The sequence below is a fragment of the Fusarium verticillioides genome, chromosome 9 (genome assembly GCF_000149555.1).
Source record: "Fusarium verticillioides 7600 chromosome 9, whole genome shotgun sequence".
NCBI classification, from domain to species: Eukaryota; Fungi; Ascomycota; class Sordariomycetes; order Hypocreales; family Nectriaceae; genus Fusarium; species Fusarium verticillioides.
Genome location: NC_031683.1, coordinates 225,954 through 244,745, shown reverse-complemented (window position 1 = coordinate 244,745; position 18,792 = coordinate 225,954). Strand labels below are relative to the sequence as shown.

The 18,792-nt window shown below is 48.3% G+C and overlaps 5 protein-coding genes across 5 annotated transcripts; 2 read left to right on the top strand and 3 right to left on the bottom strand.

The window, feature by feature from the left end:
• Window positions 1-1,063: 1,063 nt before the first annotated feature.
• On the bottom strand, window positions 1,064-5,330 carry FVEG_11046 (hypothetical protein; the record flags this gene model as incomplete). The annotated part of the gene is made up of 7 exons (XM_018900207.1): window positions 1,064-3,107; window positions 3,160-3,447; window positions 3,499-3,610; window positions 3,657-4,250; window positions 4,312-4,749; window positions 4,802-5,018; window positions 5,070-5,330. 7 exons carry the CDS (start codon window positions 5,328-5,330, stop codon window positions 1,064-1,066), a joined length of 3,954 nt encoding a protein of 1,317 aa, XP_018758451.1.
• A 520-nt stretch (window positions 5,331-5,850) lies between these two features.
• Window positions 5,851-8,961, top strand: FVEG_16956 (hypothetical protein; the record flags this gene model as incomplete). The annotated part of the gene is made up of 11 exons (XM_018906192.1): window positions 5,851-5,943; window positions 6,005-6,636; window positions 6,697-6,792; window positions 6,856-7,055; window positions 7,106-7,139; window positions 7,189-7,367; window positions 7,426-8,284; window positions 8,335-8,520; window positions 8,569-8,719; window positions 8,771-8,860; window positions 8,914-8,961. 11 exons carry the CDS (start codon window positions 5,851-5,853, stop codon window positions 8,959-8,961), a joined length of 2,568 nt encoding a protein of 855 aa, XP_018758450.1.
• Window positions 8,962-9,087: 126 nt separating this feature from the next.
• On the bottom strand, window positions 9,088-9,756 carry FVEG_11043 (hypothetical protein; the record flags this gene model as incomplete). Its single annotated transcript, XM_018900206.1, has 1 exon — window positions 9,088-9,756. One exon carries the CDS (start codon window positions 9,754-9,756, stop codon window positions 9,088-9,090), a length of 669 nt encoding a protein of 222 aa, XP_018758449.1.
• Window positions 9,757-11,426: 1,670 nt separating this feature from the next.
• Window positions 11,427-13,541, top strand: FVEG_11042 (hypothetical protein; the record flags this gene model as incomplete). The annotated part of the gene is made up of 1 exon (XM_018900205.1): window positions 11,427-13,541. The coding sequence occupies one exon, from the start codon at window positions 11,427-11,429 to the stop codon at window positions 13,539-13,541; it is 2,115 nt and encodes a 704-aa protein (XP_018758448.1).
• Window positions 13,542-14,350: 809 nt separating this feature from the next.
• On the bottom strand, window positions 14,351-17,888 carry FVEG_11041 (hypothetical protein). Its single transcript, XM_018900204.1, has 5 exons — window positions 16,075-17,888; window positions 15,898-16,025; window positions 15,711-15,836; window positions 15,574-15,657; window positions 14,351-15,508 (listed from the first exon to the last, which is right to left on the bottom strand). Exons 1-5 carry the CDS (start codon window positions 16,540-16,542, stop codon window positions 14,599-14,601), a joined length of 1,716 nt encoding a protein of 571 aa, XP_018758447.1. The 5' UTR covers window positions 16,543-17,888; the 3' UTR covers window positions 14,351-14,598.
• Between the last annotated feature and the right edge of the window lie 904 nt (window positions 17,889-18,792).

The following is an 18,792-nucleotide window of genomic DNA, read 5'->3' as shown; positions in this document are numbered from 1 at the left end:
TGGGGTTGGCTCGGCTGAGAAGGTATTGTGGACAAGACAAGGTTGCCAGTCCCAGCATGAAAAGGATGCAGGTCTGTGTAACTCGTTTAGGATCAGTCGGATCGGACGATTGGATCTTAAGTCTTGAGGCTAGAAAAGAAAGAGTGCGTGATAAAAGTACTCTTACTCGAGGATCTTTGACATGCTAGCTACAGTAGCATCAAACCCAGTGCTGAGAGACGACTGTCGTACACATATTGGCCGTCTGGCACAGACTGCCGCCTTACATGTTACTTGCAGATCGCCACCGGAGCATGCGATACGAGAACGCGTTGCCATTAGCCGTAATGCTGATGCACAAATCTGCTTTGACGCTTAAGGTGGGAACTAATAAAGGTAGGGTTCAGTCGATTGTGATATTACTTGCCTGAGCTGCACAAACCGGCTACATGCTCGCGAGTAGTAAGGCAGGAGGTGTTGATGAGTAAGTGATTGGTTACCGGCGGCTGAGTGCTGACGCTGTGAAGAATCAATTCCAATTGGCCCGCATAAGACTTCATCCCCAGATCCTCGCTTGAATGAGCAGGGGCACTATCAGCATGAAACGGCTGATGAGGTGCAGTTCCCCAATTCTTTTAATGAGGGCCTAGACCTGCAGTTACTGCTGTAGCCATTGAGCCAACTGTCGCGACGTGATGCGACTTGAGGCGAAACAGTGAGTCCTGATACGTTGTCGAATATCCAAAACAGCAGATTATGCTCCTATGGAGCACCATAGTGGCTAGCAATGAAATGAGGCCTTACTCATCCTGATGAATATGCAGGCCGCTCGCCAATCGGGCGATGTATTCAGTAAAGGTAGCCTATGGACTATTTACGCTCTTTACCTTTATGCTAAGCTGAAGCTTCTTTTCACAACTCAAACTACGACCCTGTCACAGCGGATAGCTCGTTACAGCCCATCAGATACTGTGCTCTTCAACTTTGGATTCATTTGTATCGCATCGGTAAGGACAAGATGAACATACCACGGCAGATGTGGCAAATGTGAATTTAGTAGCTGATCCATATCTATATTGAAACATTAGGTAGTGTTAAACCCAATCGAATCCATTATTTCCAGTGCCTCCTGTAACATTTCCTTCTCTGCAAATTCTCGCACATTTCTCCGATCGGCATCAGTTGAATTGGCTTGATACTCTACCAGCACTCGTTTCACTTCGGAACATGTAAGTAAAAACTTGACTAGTCTGGTTGCCTTTCGTCCAAAGCGAGAGCTAACATAATAGTCTGGTATCCATCGTAATGCGTAATCGAGCGGCGTGAGTCCCTCCTCGGATTTGTCTGGTGTCCATGCAAGTCTTGGGTCTGCTTTGAAAAGAGGGTCGAGAACCTCTACCTCGGCTTCGGCATAAAGAATATGATAGGAACATGCTGAAAATGCGGTTTGTCCTTTCTTGTTTCGGCTGAAGAGATCCACAGACTTATTATCCAGTAGCATGCGAACCGAGACAGCAAATGATGCTACATGCAATAGACTGTCCCCTGAGCTGTCCCTGTGGTTGAGATCTCCGGTATTTTTAAGAACAGCTCGCAAAATAGCTTGCGATTTAGTACGCCTAACTGCTGTATGCGCCGGTAGCCTGTTTAGGTGGTTTGTAATATTGGCAGATTTAGCGTCGTATTGAAGAATGCGCCTAACCATGGATAAACAATTACTGCAGTCCTCTTTGCATATTATGTTTATGCAGAAATGTAATGCTGTGTCCCCATCCTCATATTCAAGTTGTAGATACTCATCATTTCCGATATCCATAAGAAATGTGGCAAGAGAGAAGCATTTGAAACGAAGCGCCTTGCGGAACAAATTATGTTGTCGAAAAAATAGATCTCCCCAGATCTTGTATTCTTCACAGTCGGGCCGTGCAACGAATATCCCTTTCTCATTGTAAAACTCTGGCTTGACATATTGGAACCAGGTATGTAATAGAGTGGCGTCTGCTGAGTGAGAGTCTCCCTGTCCTAATCTCTGGTCTGTCTGGGATACGATTTCCATTGGAACCAGCTTCATCACGGCTGTATGGTATTCGGGCTGTCTTAGTGTCAGAAACATGTTCAATGCAACTGGTTGATTCGCGTGTATCGCCCGGACAATACCCTTCAACAGCTCGGAATCGTCTGGGCCGTTCCCGCTACACAGAAAGAAGTCCAAGATCTCCCAGCGCTGTCGATATATTGCCGCAACGACTGGCGTCTTCATTGCAACGGTATTAGATCCCCAACGGAAAGGATCAACTCCATTGTCAACGAGGTACTGGCAGATACCACCATGTCCAGCCTCGACAGCAGCGCACAAAGGCGAGCCAATCTTTGGAAGAACGCGCTTGAGATCAGATCCCTCACAATGAAACCTCTTAACTTCGTCAAGGTTACCTGCTTTGCAAGCTTCGTGAATGTTCCATTCGCCAGTCTGAAGGTCAGATGGAAAAGCTATCTTGACCCTGGACTCGCTTTGGTGAAATGCCTCATTATGACTTTCCAATCGCTCGGACGAAGGATAGCCGATTCCATGCCCAAAGCAATCAGAATGTGGGCATCGGAATGGTCTCTCATGCACTGCTAAGTGCTCCTTAAGTGCGGCTTCGTTCGGACACCCCGTGGAAAACTTGGAGCATTGAATCTTGTGACACTTGTGTCTGATTGGCCCCTCAGTTGCGCCAAAAACATCGGTTTCAGACTTCTCTCTTTGTAGACTGATTAGGTTTCGCACAACGAGCACATTATCTTGAATGGCAAGGTGCAGGTTTTCAGCTGCCTTCGCGATTTCTCCTGTCTCGACTGAGGCCTCTTTGCCATGTACTTTTGCCAAATCAACTGCTACTGCTTTGACAGACTTAAGTCCAGGTGCTGAATCCGTGGAAACCTCTGGAGCCTCAACCTCATGTACGTGGGCGGCATAGTGAGCAGCGGCGTAGTCCAAGAACCCAAAATAGCCTGAATGAATGTCGGCACTGATATCTTGGCTCTTACTTGTAGTAAAAGGTCGAGATGATAAATACTGACAACAAAAGAGAGCCATGTCGATATGCTCCTGTAGCAGATTGATCGTCCTGTTGCGAATGAGATATCTATGGCGATGTCAGCTACTTTCAATGTATCAAGGCTGGTAAATGTTCTCACTTGGTTGCTGTTTCGTGAACCATGGTGACAACCTGTTCGGATTCAATGCGTGGGAACAACTCGCAATCCGTCACGTCAACAAAAGAGCTGCAAATCTGTTTGCAGCTGTCTAGACGAAGGTTATCAATATCACAAATCTGCTGTTCTGCGTCGATGCAGAATCTGGACTGTATTTCGCGCCATCGAAGGGGCCTTGCTGCACAAATAATCCAGCCCAGGATCCTCTTTACGCTCGTGTCGCGTGAGGGCCGATTGTTTTGCAGAACACGTTGAGTGATACGATCATAACTGACTGTGTTAGGAATCTCGCATAATCTCTGAAATCTTTACTCTGCTTACGCTTGATCAAGATCTTTCGGGAAAGCATCGCTTTCCAGTTCGTCTTTAAAGTCTCGTTTTGAGTCCATAGCTGCAAGATTATCAAGGACCACTCTTGCATATAGAAACATCCCTAGACAGGTCAGTATTATGAGCCATATGTCGTTTAGAATACCCACCTCGTGATGCGCCCGCTATTTTGGAGACTAGGCTCTCTTCTTCCTGTGCTGCTAATCGAAACCTAGTCCGTATTTTCGCGGCTTGCTCTTTCGTGAACTGCTCAATGTCTTTTTGGTGAGCATCTACTAGGTCTAGTCGGATCTGAGGATGAGACGATAGTATACAGTCGAGTCTTCCGTCTCTCTGCCCGCAAATCAGTATTTTAAGGTGACAGCCACTGGATCTTGCGGCTGGAACAAGCTTATCCAGACACCACTTGATAGAGATTTCTTGCTCGTTGCCCATCGCTTCATCCAGTCCGTCAAGAACAAGCGTTGCATTCGGCCGAGATGTAAAGCATTCACTTGCCAGTTCCTTGAGATCGGCAAGTTCGGTGACTTCTTTCGTGGATAATCTTTCATGTGCGAACCTCAATGTAGTTTCATCTGCATCGACGAGTTGCATGATGACATGTCGGAGCATAGACCGAGCCGTTCTCTGGTCCGCTACATTGTGTTTGAAGAAGAAATAAGCTAGGAAAGATCGCCCGGGAGCTTCAGACGCTTCTTTCTGCCTTTGATGACGAATGATGGTCTTGGCTAACGTGGACTTGCCTTTATATCAATGGGTCAGTCTACAGACAATCCCTAAACTGCAAATGAGTAGATGACTTACCGGAACCGGGGGAGCCATTGAGGAACAAGACCCTTTTCTCTGCAGATTTTCCTCCTTCCCAACCGTTGAAAATTGGATTGGAAAAGATCCAAATGCCAGAATTTTCATCGACAGTATCCTGTGATTCTAGCTGAAGATCAGTTCGAGACGTTGAAACGTCCAGTCGACTCTCCAAGTAGGTCTTCATTTCCCGAGATTGTAAAGCCTTGCTTTGCAACTGCTCAGAAGCCAAAGTAGACCTTATATCATCGAGACTTGTCTGGAGGTTACTGAACTGATCCTTAGCGTACTGATCGGAGTCTTGGACTTCCTTGAGGATAGCGTGGGATTGCAGCTTGTCATCTGATAACAGAGCCTGTTTGCGTTTGAGACTTTCGAGAATTGGCTTAACTTCGCGCCGAAAACTTCCCCAAGCCCATTTAAACAGTCTTTTCCATTCTGATGCAAATAATTAACAGCAGATAAGACTTGCAGAGGGGCGAATACCGACCTGGACGAGAAAAGACATCAAGGACGCATCGATGGAATCGAAGGATATCGGAGAAATAATCGTCCAAGACCAACTTCAAGTGATCTCTACTCTGAATGAGGTTGTGGAAGAAGGCAAGATTACCTAGCGCGTCTGCAATTTCTTCGTAAGCGTCGATCAGTTGCCTGATAGCTTCTGTCCAAGTAGTGGCGACCATAAGAGCCAGCTTGATCGGACCCTACAGAACATCATCAGTATCAAGGCGGCGGCATTTAGCAGCTTGGCATACCCAAATGAAAGCCACGAAGTCACTGGCGTTGAGGAATATTGTGACTAGCTTCTCGATGTGTTCCATAGCTTGAAGAAATCTCTGGATTCGGGTCAATTTGCAAAGGCCATCCCTGCGCCCTAATTTGCCCTGAATTTCTTGGATAGTATCTGTAACAGTCTTCTGGTTGACTCCATTGACTCTCTTGATCTGGTCGTCAGAAAGCTCTCGCCGAAAGAGGTCCAGAGACCTTTCGAAGCTGGTTTGTTGATTTGTAGCCATTTTAAATTGTCGTTCGATGGTTGTTGTTGATAAACGCGAAATGAAGACGAAAGAATCGTATTTGGGGATTTGACCAGCATGCATCAGCAAACAATATGCACCTCGCCTCACTTTCAACCCAAGGCAGATCGACGTGTTTCGTGGCTGACAACCACAGCCAACAAGAATGAAGAATCAGCTGCTGGGCTGTGACAAGCGGGGCAGTGCTGTAATTCTCGGCGCGTATCCCAACACAGCCTGTTCGAAAGGGCTACCTGGTGTCTCAAACCAATTGGCAAGGCTTTTTCAGCTTGACCGCTAACCAAGAAACACGGTCAATATCACAAGACGGTCCTAAACCTCCCCAAATTTGAGCAGAGGTCAAAACGACTCTGATCATATCTGTTCCGATATGACGCGACCTCTGAAGAGACAAAGAGATTCCAAAAATGATGCCGAAACTGGTATTTCGTACAGAGAAGCCCAAAGACAGGCTGTTTGCTTCGATAGAACAAATTCACCCCATTCTTTTGACTCTGACATGGACGTGGATTTGCTAAGCGACACAGATGGCATTGGAGAGGACATATCAGTTGTACAGGAGTTCGGAGAGGAAAGGATATGCTACGGAGCAGTAAGGCGACTCTTGAAACCCTATATCCTCAAATGCTGACACTGGACGTTCTGATCCATAGATCTGCGGAGCCCAGGTTCTGCTGAATCCTCACACTCAGATGCCTAATGAGACACAGCCGTGGGCCATGTATTGTTTATTCAAGATCGAGCCTGATGGAAGAAACTACTACTTGGTTGGTGACGGGGAACCCAATCCCAAGAAGAGATCGATCCTGGACTGTGATACAGCTGCGATTCTGACGATCGTAGCCAAGAGATCCGGAGACACATCCTTCGCAGCGGTCCTTAGGGTCGATGTATTTGGTGGCAAGCGGAAGAGGTCTGGAAAGGGCCTACCTATCGACATCTCAGTCAACATCTACGGCTCTAGGAACACGATTGACGAAGTTGATGACGCCTTGTCCGAGATTGGCACTTATCGCACTTACCTACAGCATCCTGTATTTTTGGAACCCGGTACCCCATACATCAACCCGCAGTTCTTCTACCCGACTTCTCAGAAGACCGACCTCAGACATTTGGTTGGCTCAAGCGCCCGAGAAAGCGACATCAAGCCTAAGATTTCCCAAGAGGTTGACGAGGTTATGGAGTCCTTGGACGGTTCGTCCGAGGATCTCACGCCAACAAAGAGTGGCTTCCTTGATCTGCAACCGATTCTGGATCGGTTCCTTCTCAACACGACATTGAAAGAGTATCTTGTCCATTAGAAGTCTTATAGTTATTACTAGAGGCTGACTTTGGGCACCAACAGGCATCAGCTAAAAGGCGTTGAGTTCATACTTTGCCGTGAGGATGACGAGGCAGCCACCCAAATACACAGGCACATGCTCATGTCGATCCACCATAGGTACCATATCCTAATATCTGGGTGACTGTGCAACGGTCGACTAACCAACCTGAATATCTTCAGCTTGCTATCTCGCCCAGAGAAACCAGGCCGTGGGGGTATACTTGCAGATGTGATGGGTCTCGGTAAAACGTTGACCATGCTGAGTGCTATTCTTTGCTCGAGGCAACTGGCCCACTCTTTCCATTACGATACCATGACAAATAACCAAGGTGGGCACCATGCACCACTGAACATCACTCTTGTTGTTTTGCCATCTCGACGTAAGTCCTAAATGTGCCATGCACAGGCAAGACACACTGACAACATCAAGAGGTGCTTGACGTTTGGCGGAATGAAATCGATAGGTAAATATACAAGAGGATATTCCGCCACTGTTAGACTAACACGGGGCAGGCGCTTTCAACCTCACACATTTAAAACTGTCACTTTCCACGGAGACGCGCGACCCAAAAGGCGAGAGCTGCTTCTCGGTCATGACATCGTCCTCACGACATATCACACCCTCGAAACGGACAATCGGGGAAAGGGGATTCTGAGCTCCATCAACTGGTCTAGAATTGTTCTCGATGAAGGTAAGTCCGCTGCTTTGTGGCGAAACGGTTTTAGCGTTTTTGACTAATCCTCCCAAAGCCCATCAGATACGGAACGCTTCGATCAAGCTGCATAAAGCTGCAGCTGCACTTGGAAGTGATACCCGATGGTGTCTGACCGGAACACCCATCCAGAACAGCTTCGACGACCTCAGATCTTTGCTCAAGTTCCTGCGTTTTGAACCCTTTTGTCAGAGCAACCTTTTCGAACAACACATAGTGAAGCCTTTCAGAGAGTATCAACCAAACGCACCCGATGTGTCACGAACCCTGAAGATCATGCTCAAAGTATGTTGCCTGCGGAGAACGCAAGCAAAGCTAGACCTTCCGCCCAGCACTATGCAAAAGGTGGATGTAACGCCCACCGAAGCTGAGAAATCTATATTTACAAGCATTCTCGATCAATGCAAGGAAGATTTTGACAGAATGGCCGGTAAAGAAGGAAACTCCAAGAAGTCTAACATTTTGTTCTCGGCAATAATGAAGCTCAGGAGGGTTTGCAACCACGGAGCTATTGCTATGAGCGCTTGCGGCTTGAAACGTACGAATCAGCTGGCCGTCCCCAAGTCAAAACGGAAGGTCTCGAGGTCGCCGAGTGCAGAGCCAGCGTGTGAGTTTTGTGATGAGAAGACTGGAAACGCTGATGTTCTTGGTGGCCTTGACAGCTGTCCCATTTGCGGTCTGCTGCAGTCTGAGATAAATGACGAAGCCTCATCCCTGGCACCCTCAACTCGGCCGACACCATCTCCAACGCCATCTATGATGGATATAGATACGCCCGAACCTTCTCCTGGACATATCTACAGAGAATCAAGTAATGAGTTGAAACAGAAGTCTTCAAAGATGTCTGCAGTCGTGGACAACATCAAGAAGTCATGCATGGACGCGGGTTCCAAGAGGTAAGTCTTCACAAAGCTCATCTTGCATATTATTATTGATGTTAATACAGTGTTGTGTTCTCGAGCTGGAGAGATACTCTTGATATCTTAGCAACGATGTTGGGAGCAGAAGGAATTACCTTTATTCAGGTTGACGGACGCAACCCGCTGGCCGGCCGTACGGAACTACTCTCCAAGTTCTGCCAGGACCCAATGATCCGAGTTCTTCTCATATCCATCAACACTGGCGCAGTTGGGTAAGTTTATCTTCAGCTTCCAGAATTTAATTACTTACATCACATTAGTCTCACTCTCACACAAGCAAATATGGTTCATATCGTTGAACCGCAGTGGAACCCAGCTATCGAAGAACAAGCGATCGCAAGAGTCGTCCGGATGGGCCAGAAGAGGCCAGTTACCATCTTCAAGTACATAACAGCCGGTTCGATCGAAAACGTAAGTTTTCCCAATTTCATCATGATGTTGATGGAAACTAACGGCTTATAGACTGTTGTCAAATTGCAAGAGAAGAAGACGCGGATCATCAAACTATCGATGCAAGACAAGGATAGCGCTGAATCTGATGCGAACTTGGATGTAAGCTATCATACCCTTCCGCTCTTCATAGACCACATCCTGACTTCAAACAGAGCTTCAAGTTTGCCATTGATCCAAATGAGTGGGGTGTTGTATCATAAAATTTGCCTTGCCAATTAATCGCGCTATAGAAGGAAGTGTTAAAATATGCGTCTCGTACTTTTTCTGTCACTTCATAGCGACTGTCTCTGTTCTAGAAATAACATCCAACGTCCATTTCTCCCAGTTCAGCTGGTGCTCAGTTGTATGCCAGATTGCTCCAGAGTGCCCATTGCAAGCATGAATTGCCCGGAGTAATACAGAATCCAAACAGCGTAATCCATCCATATTTGATGCGGCGATGTCGCTGATACAAGAAACCTCCCAGAAGCCAAGATCATATCAGACACCGTAAACACAACAGCTCCCAATGCGAGCTTATCGCTCTTGATCGTCAATGCCGAGAATATCATACCTAAAATGGCGCAGGTATAGAGAAGAATGGGTAAGCGAAGCTCGCTGTTCACTCGTGGGATCAGCAGCGTCAACATCGTGGGACCCAATAAGACAGCCGATATAACGATAGCGACGCGTGATTGATCTTCCAGAATAAGACTCTTTGCGCCTGTCTGATAGAAAAGTGTGATGTAGCAGAGATGCGATGTCAAGAAGCTCCCGAGGCCAGCTAGGAATGCCGGCTCTGAATCCCAAGCGAGAAACGCATCACCCAATGCCCCAAAGCTGAGTGCAGCTAAAAGGTATGTCGGTCCATCCACAATCTTGACGAGGATCGCGAGCAGAGATACTGCAAGCGTTTTGGTGATCATGCGCGAGTAGCTTGGACTCGCACGAGCTTTGACGCCATAGAGGATGGCTGCGGTTAAGGAACTAGCAAGAAGGTAATTTTCTGGCAACATGGTATTGAGTCGTTGTGGTGTTGGGTACAGAGCTGGTCTCTCAAATGCAAAGCCGTGAATTTATGGTCATGGTTGGAGTTGACCTCGGCACTCAGTAGACTCGCACGTGACAACCCCATTCGATGACCTGCCTGTCTAGGCTACTTCTGCCACTCTAGATGTCCTCTTTTAGTAAATACAGCATTTTAGAGGTACTCGTGTAAGTTCTGAAGTGGGCGGGGATAATTTCGGAGCTCGGGTACCAGGGTTTGTTGTCTCGCATTTACACAAGCCTCATTGTCTTGCATTGACGACTATGACGGTCTACAGTAGAACTCGGAGCAAAAGCGATCATGTCCAAGATATCCTCTTTCTGTGTGACAATGAGCGACTGCAGATATCAACATGAGTGACGGGCTCGGCCGTTCATGAATGTAAGGAGTCGAGATAGCAGTCGCAGTAACACTGCCATGTATCATATTGTCACTGCTGAGTCCTGACTGCGGCAATCAGTGATTAGGTTCATCATTTTAGTTCGAATACCTCTGAACCAATGAGCCACAGAGCTCACACAAGTATATATTCTTCACTTTTCTATCAGCAAATTTCTCTCAAACTCCAATACAAATCAACATCTTTACTACAAAATTCTTCGCCATAGGCAAAATGAGCCCCGAGGTACGATGGATTCATGTCTTCTTACGCAAGAAGAACAACGCTTCTAATGCCGAAGCACAGCTGTTGAAACTCAGAGAGGTCAGCGATTGGTGCTGGTACTATGAACTCCATGAAGGCCAGAATTCCCGGTGCTATCGACGACTCACTTGTCGACGCTGTGAATCTGCTGAGGAGGCTTGGAGCTTCAGGGGACTGGACATTGTCTCACCACGTGCTGAGGTCGAACGCTATGCATTATTCTGAGGTAGACATTAAGAGAACGCTTGCTTGCTGAGTTATGGTATTGCTTAAAGCGGTTTTCCTTACTAAGAAGAAGATGTATGCTCAGAATAAAAAGGTTAAATTTTTTCAGTATCTTTTATTATGTTCAGGATCGAGGTCCGGAGCTTTCGACCCTCACCTAGCCTGGCAAGGCATTTTGCTAGGCAGTGCGGGGTACTAACAGCTGAGCTAGCAAACGGTCATCGATGGCAATTTGAGAAAACAGACTGGGAAATCGAAAAACAGAGGATGTCACTGGCCAACAGACAAAAAAGACAGGGCATATCTTTCTCTATACGTCATTGCTCTTAGTGTAGCGCAAAACGTGGCTGTGTGACGGCATCTGGTAATAAGTGTAACAAGACAATGAATGACACAGAGAAGTACGCTTCAGCTGAAAGGAAGCCTGTCTCAGGTCATCCAATCACATCGCGTTTTCAAACGATTCAGCCTTCCAAGGGCTCTATTCAAGGCGCTTTCAATCTCGCCGTCAGACACCAAATTCCAACTACTGATATCACGCATCGGCCCCGAATCTGAATCATGAATACTCACGAGAACGTGTTTCACTGACGTAAGTAACGTTGGAGAGGGCAGTCATGTTTCTACACAGAGGCCAGCTTTACAGAGGCGTCCGAGGCGTAGCGCATGCTCCGCCTCGATTGATGCCCCGGCTACATCGTCATCCATGCCATCAACGGCTTTCAACGCAGACTTCGAACCAAAAGCGTACTAAGAGCCAGCGATCAAAGATGACATTTAGCAAGATAGTGTTGATATCTGTCGGTGCCCTTGCCTGGGGCCAAGTCCTTATCTCATATGTATACGAGCCTCTCAGAGACAATAGCGTCTTCACAGACATTGCCCAATTGACCATCTTCCGAGCAATACCAGCAAAGCTAGCACGACCAGCCGAAAGAGTGGAAAATGAGCGGTATCAAGTGATCACTGGCGATAAAGAAATACGGTTGCTTATCTTGGAGCCGGGGGCACGCGCGGATCCATTGGAATGCGAGCTGGTCAACGCTGAGCTATCCTGGAGGACCAGATTCGAGGCTCTGTCATACGCCTGGGGAGACGATATCACCGAACACGAGCTCAAATGTTCTGGACATATTATCGGTGTCATGGCTAACCTTCATGACGCCCTGTTGGACTTGCGGCTTCCAACACAAAGGCGCGTTCTGTGGATTGATGCCCTTTGTATCAACCAGGCCGATAACGACGAAAAGTCCAAACAGATCAGACTTATGCATGAGATCTACTCCCAGGCCTATGAAGTTCTCATCTATCTCGGAAAATCAGATGCCTCAGTGCATGGTGCGATTGAATCAATGCGTTGGCTCGACTGGAAGCTTATGCCTCTCTACGCGCGGCAATTCCTACTCAGTTCAAACATTGGCATGGCAAGCTTTTTTGTGGAGAGGTGGATGAATATGAAGCCCATCAACCATGAAGACTTTAGTTGGGATCCAATCATCAATTTGTTATGCCGTCCATGGTTTCAACGAACGTGGGTTATCCAAGAGGCTGTCATACCGAAGCATGCAAAGGTCATTTGTGGCGATCAGTCCATCGCATGGGCAAAGGTTCTCCGAATCGTGGACGCAATCAGGCACTATCAATCTTCAGTGAAGAGAGTACCTGGGTACCATTTGACCTACGAGACAATCTCCAGTGTAGACTTGATGCGATCGGCTCGAGACAATCGACATCCCAGGATTTATTTACTTGGTCAGTGGTGGTACCGCCCTCTTATAACTCGGCGTCCAATGGAAGGACAGGAAGATTCTAAGCTGCTTGACCTCATCTTGATGAGTCGCAGATACAAGTGCACACATCCTCATGATAAGATCTACGGCATGCTCGGCGTTACGGCGGAGGACACAAGTAGTAAGCTCTTGGAACCGGATTATGAAATTTCACAGTTCGATGCTTACCGCAATTTTGTACTCTGGGAAATACGCCATAACAAAAGCTTGCGTGTCCTTGGGACGAGCTCACAAAAGAGTAGTCGACAGTGCACGTCTCAATCCTGGGTTCCAGACTTCAACAGACTTGATTCTATCACAGGACTAACCGGGTCCTCCTTTAGCCGTTCCTACTTTGATGCAAGTGCCGGATTGCCGATGGAGATACGAGAATCAAATGATAGTACCACTCTGCAAATCAAGGGGAGCATAGTGGACACGATTCAGACTGTTGGCAAGAAGTCGTTCACGGACAGATACACCAGACTCAGTAAACGTCAAAGACGTGACGAGCAGCTCTCAATCTATGACCAGCTCCAAGTGAACAGAGAAATGATTGAAGAAGCAAGAGACATTTGGCTAGAAGCTACAAAAGGGTTGGCACGAGGCCTTGGACCTAGCCCTGGAGATCGTATCTTCAAAACCGAGGTAATCGATGGTAGACCATTACCTGACAGGTCCATCTCTCCAGGATGGGAGCCATTTTTACGAGTTCTCTTCGGCGACGTTTCTGTTGGAAGCAAATACTCCATGTTCATCAAGGAGATCTCTGCCTCTTTTCTTCGCCTGACCCTTGCCGAAGACCAGTTGCCGAAGCAATATATCAAGGGTGAAGAAGCTTTTGCAATCAAAGCGCTTGGATTCTTTGCAGCAATAGCGCGGTCGAGACGTTTTGCACGAACAGACATGGGACTGGTCGGCTACGTGCCCATGAGGGCCAGACAGGGAGACCTGGTAGTGGTTCTGTATGGATCTAAAGTACCTTTCGTGGTGAGGGAGAAGGGGCATGGCAGGTATTCTTTGATAGGGGAGTGTTATATGGATGGGATCATGCGTGGTGAGGGAATTAGGTTTGCAAAATACGAGAATAGAGATATAGAACTGACCTTAGTGTAGAAATACAACGGCACTATTGATCCATCTGAGCAGGCATCTTTCTCGCTTCACGATATCCTGCTATATGAACTAAGAACAATAGCTAGATCTGTCGAGAACATATCAAGCCATTAACCATTCGCGATCACTCTACAAGATTGGTTCTACCGCAGCGCTATACGCGGCAGTCTCGGATAATGACACGATAAATTCACCCTCGAGTCTAGACTTTGAGCGACGACGATGTCTTGCAAGGCACCTCCACGTTTTATCGGCCGCTAAGATAGCGCCCATAATTTCCACCATTTAGCACATACCGGTGACACCCGATTGCCTTTGATCGGTTATCACAAAGGATCTCACATCAAGATCTCGATTGTCCCAGCGAGAAAAAAACAAAAACGTCAATCTCTAATCCTTGTGACCAACACATTCAACAGAAACAAGTTCACGCATCGGATCGGATCAGTGGAAGTGGATAATTGGTCTCCATGAAGATCTTCATAACGCTAGAGGTCCATGTCAAAGCTGACGCGCAAACCCCTGACGCTTATGCAGGTGGGCTTGGATTAACTTTTCTGAGCTCAGACTCTTGCAAGGACAAATGCGCGAGATTCGACACGGCTTGTAATTAACATCTTACGATGATTGTGATACGACCTGCAGGAGACCAGGGGATATCGACGCCACGTAGGCTGCGACAGACGAGACCGCAGGCTAGATCGTTCACTAATCCAGCCTGGAATTAGGGCCAGATGCCCTGTAGTTTAGCCCGCTGTGGCTTTTTTTTCTTCACGGGCACGGGCGGGAGGAGCCGGTAAATGCCATTCCTTGGATTGAAGCTACGGCAGATGAACACGTTTACTTTAATTCACTGAGTCAGAGAAGAAGGTGAGCAAGGAGAAGAATGACTGGCGATGCAGTCGCGTGTTTTTTCATTAATAAATACATAGAGTAGGTATCCAAGAAGCCTTCCCGGTAAAAAAGTGAAGATAAAAGAGGGAATCACTTGTAAATCACCACCAAACTCCCATCCCGTAAATAAATCCGTAAATTCAGGTTAGATCACCCAGGTAAATCATTTAGCCATGGGGATTCCGTTTCCTGCCTCGAGGGTATCATTGGAGTCAATTGAGCATCGTCGGTCCTTGACAAACTTGGGCCAAGTGTTGGTAAGCACAAGATACTTGATGTGCTTCTCCGAGTCGTCGAAAATAGTCGCATCAAAGCCCTCGGGGATATCACCCCAGTACATAGCCTTGTCGCTCATGTATCCAGTGTCAGCGACAGAGTCAGCTGCCATGATACCTGTCTCGGAACCGTGTGATGATGCAGCTGAGGACTTGACTTTGGTGGGCGTTGTTACCATCTGGAATGTCTCGAATGGCAACGCTGGGTCAACCTGCTTCTTGTCGCCGTAGAGGATGCGCGCGGAACTCTCAAAGACACCCTCTAGAATTTTTTGTTGTTGCGATGAGAGGTTGATCTGGAATTCTGCGTCGCGGGAGCTGACGAAGCCGGTGTAAATGCGAAGAGCGCTGTTAAATCTCTCGCGGACGAGTTCTTGCACCGCCGGTTCCTTGATCTTCTCGGGGTCGCGCACAGCAGGTGGCAATGAAGACTTCCACTCAGCGACAGCTCGTAGAAAAGCAATGTTTTCACCAGAGAAGTCACGAAGGGCTGAGAACTGCTGAAGAGGTTCGGGGTTACGCTCGAGAACATACTCAAGAGCTTCCATGGTGAGGATACTCTCACCAGAGGCGCTGCTCTTGACAGAACCGTCCTTGGACCAGGACGTCAGAGCGGAGGGGGCAACAGTAGTAGAACCAGTAGCGACAGATCGAGCACCATTCGTCGCCGCGTTTTTGTTGAGCTGCCATTGAGCGATGGAGTCGAGGGTCTCTTGGCGGAGGTTCTGGTGCTGGATGACTTCCCAGCAGGGCCAGAAGATGGTAAAGATCTCAATGGCCATGATGGAGATTGCGAGCCTATTGTGCGACAGTGAGCAGGGATGTTTCTTAATAGGGAGGCCTTGCTGAGGTAGGTGGCTTACCATTGAGGAGGAATCCAGTAGTAATTGACGGGCGCCATGGCAGGAACATACAAGGCGATGAGCCACATAGGAGTGGCATGGAGGCTGAGTGTCTCGGTCAGTATCTGCGTGTTGGCCCTGATCAAGGGATGACTTACTTAGCAATGCAGCATGCGACGGTTTGGACTCTCCATCCCTGCGTGTCGTTGACACCACGGGCCTGCCAGAGGATGTAAGGGGCGACGATCCATGCCCAAAGGAACTGCCAGAATACAGAGGGCCACCTTGCAAGAGAGAGTCAGTAACATATCGCGGATGAGATCAGATTGTGGGGAGTATGCTTACCATTCCCAGCCCTTTCCGACCTGAGACTTTCGGTACTCCTCGGAGCCAGGATGGACTTCCGTGCCGGCAACACCCCAGGAGGGATGGAACTTCTTAGATAAGCACCACATGATGATGGTGAGGATGAACTGCATGCGTTAGCATCACCGTACATATGTGTAAAAGTATCTTCCATACCTGGACCACCATTCCCAGTCCAACCGTAACGAGAATCTTCTTGGAGTAATCAAGCGCCTTAAAGCGACCAAGCAACGACCCAGGTCTAACACGACTCTTGGACGGCGCCTTCTCATCCGAAGCAAACAGTTCCTTCTGCTGCTTCGCGACATGCAGGAAACGGCTGTTGGAGGCGTGGAACAAGGCGATGCCAAAGGGGAAATACAAGCTCATGATCCAGAACTCGCCCTCGGGCGTGAACAGCGGGAAGTACACGTATCCGGTCTGGATGGCTCCCCAGTAGATGTGAAGAAGGATAATAGCGGCGAAGGAAAGCGGGAGGTCGCGGATTCGAAGCATGGGCATGTCGCGGCGTCTCCAGAGGAAGACCATGCCGCCCGCGACGATGAATGTCCAGATGAAGGTCCAGACGATCCAGAAGATGCCGAGGCCATCGAATCTGGCCTCGGGTTTTTCGGTTTCGGCCATTGTAGCAGCGAGTTAAGGAAAAAGTGTAATGTCGATGTTGTCGAGGTATTGAGTGAAGGTATAGGGAAATATCTTTTTATTGTAAGGAACGTGGTTTGGAAAGGAATGTGTCGGGTCTACGCAACACAAAAACGGTTCGAGAGAGCAAGAGAGCACAAAGCGGAGATGACGACGATATATAGTGATATGTTTATCGAGTGTGAGTCCCCAAGCGTCCAGACGCTAAACAAGGATTAACGAAATCTCTTGCAGTGAAAAAGCGAGGGAGCAAGCGAGTGTGTGAAAATGGGAAGAAGATCGAGAGCAAAGAAACACGCCCCCCAGATAATGGCCCGTCACTTCTCCCTTGCGCACACCCAGCCAGTCGAGCTTGGGCTTGGGCTTGCTCGGGAAAGCCAGGTTAGTGCCGTCTAAGCTCCCGACCTCTGGTGATCTTGGCCCGTCTGGGGGTAGGGCTGCCCCCTCCCCTGCCGAGATCCAACCCGCAATTCGGGATAAAATTCACGAGAGACAAAAGAGGATGTCCACTTCGCTCAGACTGACAGGCAGAAACTAAGGGATAGGTACTTGGGTCGTGAACAGGCCGGTTCGCGAGATGAAATTGCAGATCGACGTAGGTCGATGTCTCTCTGATCTGTTAAGCTACCTGCTACGCGTTTGTGATGCATTGGTCCTGGAGTGCTTTTTTGCTTCTTTGCGTAAGGGCGATTTGAGACATTGACGACTATAGCAAGGATCATCCCGTGTGACCAGCTTTTGATTCATCGTCGGCGCCGTGACGATGATCCAAACGCCCTTGCATCGCAACGCTCAGCATCCGTTCAGCCACGAGCGTGACATTTCTTTTCTCACTGATATCACCTGTACATGTCTATTTCTCTCTCAGCTTTTCCACGATATCATCTCGGTGCTCCATGATTGCAGACCGAGTTTGACGCCACAGTGAGAGAAGCACCAGTTAAGTTTGTTAGTGAAACGCAGCACGAAAAGCTTGTGCGCCCCCAGGACTCGTACTGTACGTCCAAACGGCCGCATCATGCAACGGCTGCGATGCGTTTGTCATGTATCGCGGAGGCGGGCGGAATTAAAACGGCTGGAGGAGGCAGTTCGTCCACCGCCGTTTTCTATCGTCTTTTTCTCATCCCTTGCGTCTGGTGTTGTGTGCTGCTCTGCTGGCTCCCTTGCAGTGATGAGCATGTGCTGGAGGTAGGGAGACACAGACACAGTAAGTGAGCTGCATGCTCTGCCGGGGCTGTATCCACTGTGATTTAAGTTACCGTTTGTGTTCCTGGCGCTTCGCGTTTGGGTTTACGACGGCGCTGAGTTTCTTTTTTTTTTTTTTTTTTTCGCAAACTGCAATCACTGTAACTTTTTGACCGTGGACAAAAGAAACGAGAGGATTTCTTGCGTGATGATGTTGCATTGGAATCAGGGAGTTATCCCCCGGCTTCACGTCACCCCCACTCGAGCGCGATAAACGAAGAGCTGAAAGTCGATCTTCAGTGCCATCACATCACCGTCACCTCGCAGCCTGTCATCACATTGCGTTGCATCAACTGGTTTGGGTTGGCTACATCGTCGGTGGAGGCTAAGTTAGTCAAGCCAGCCCTCAATTGCGAGACACGCACACGGTGACTTCCGTCCAACCGTTTATAATACGTGACATTACTGCCAGAGGCGCACATTTAGCGCTCAGCCAAGAAAAGCGCAGGACGCTCTGAGAGGGTAGACCGTCACTCCAGACAAAGGGTGAGTGAGGCCTCAAATCTGATCGGTTGTAGATCTCAATCCCCGAGCAAGATGCAATCGCGGGCCCTCCCTGCACTGTCAAGGTAAAATGACGGCTCAGGCTGGGCATCAAAAAAGAAATGATCAGCCCAATCTCGTCGTCATAAGCGACGATGCATCGTCTACCGGTGCATTGGGTTCTGCCTCTCCACCTCAGCCAACTCCGTAATAGTGCAGATAACCGTCACCGAACCACGAGATAATTATGCAACGAGACTCGGTGTTTTGTGAGCACAGGTTTTGAGGCAGTATCGCGTGGCAAGAGGAGACTTTACTTCAATTGTCCTGGTTTGAGTGGCACAGCTAGCTCTCGATATCCCGTAGATGCCGTCCCGCTCTCGACACCTTGTGAGCTGCCAGGAGATTGCGCTGTGGGGGGAGATCGGCACTGGCTGGACAAATGACGGGGATTTCCAGTGATTGCACTGCATCGCACCTCGCACCAGTAAAACCACCGAGTCC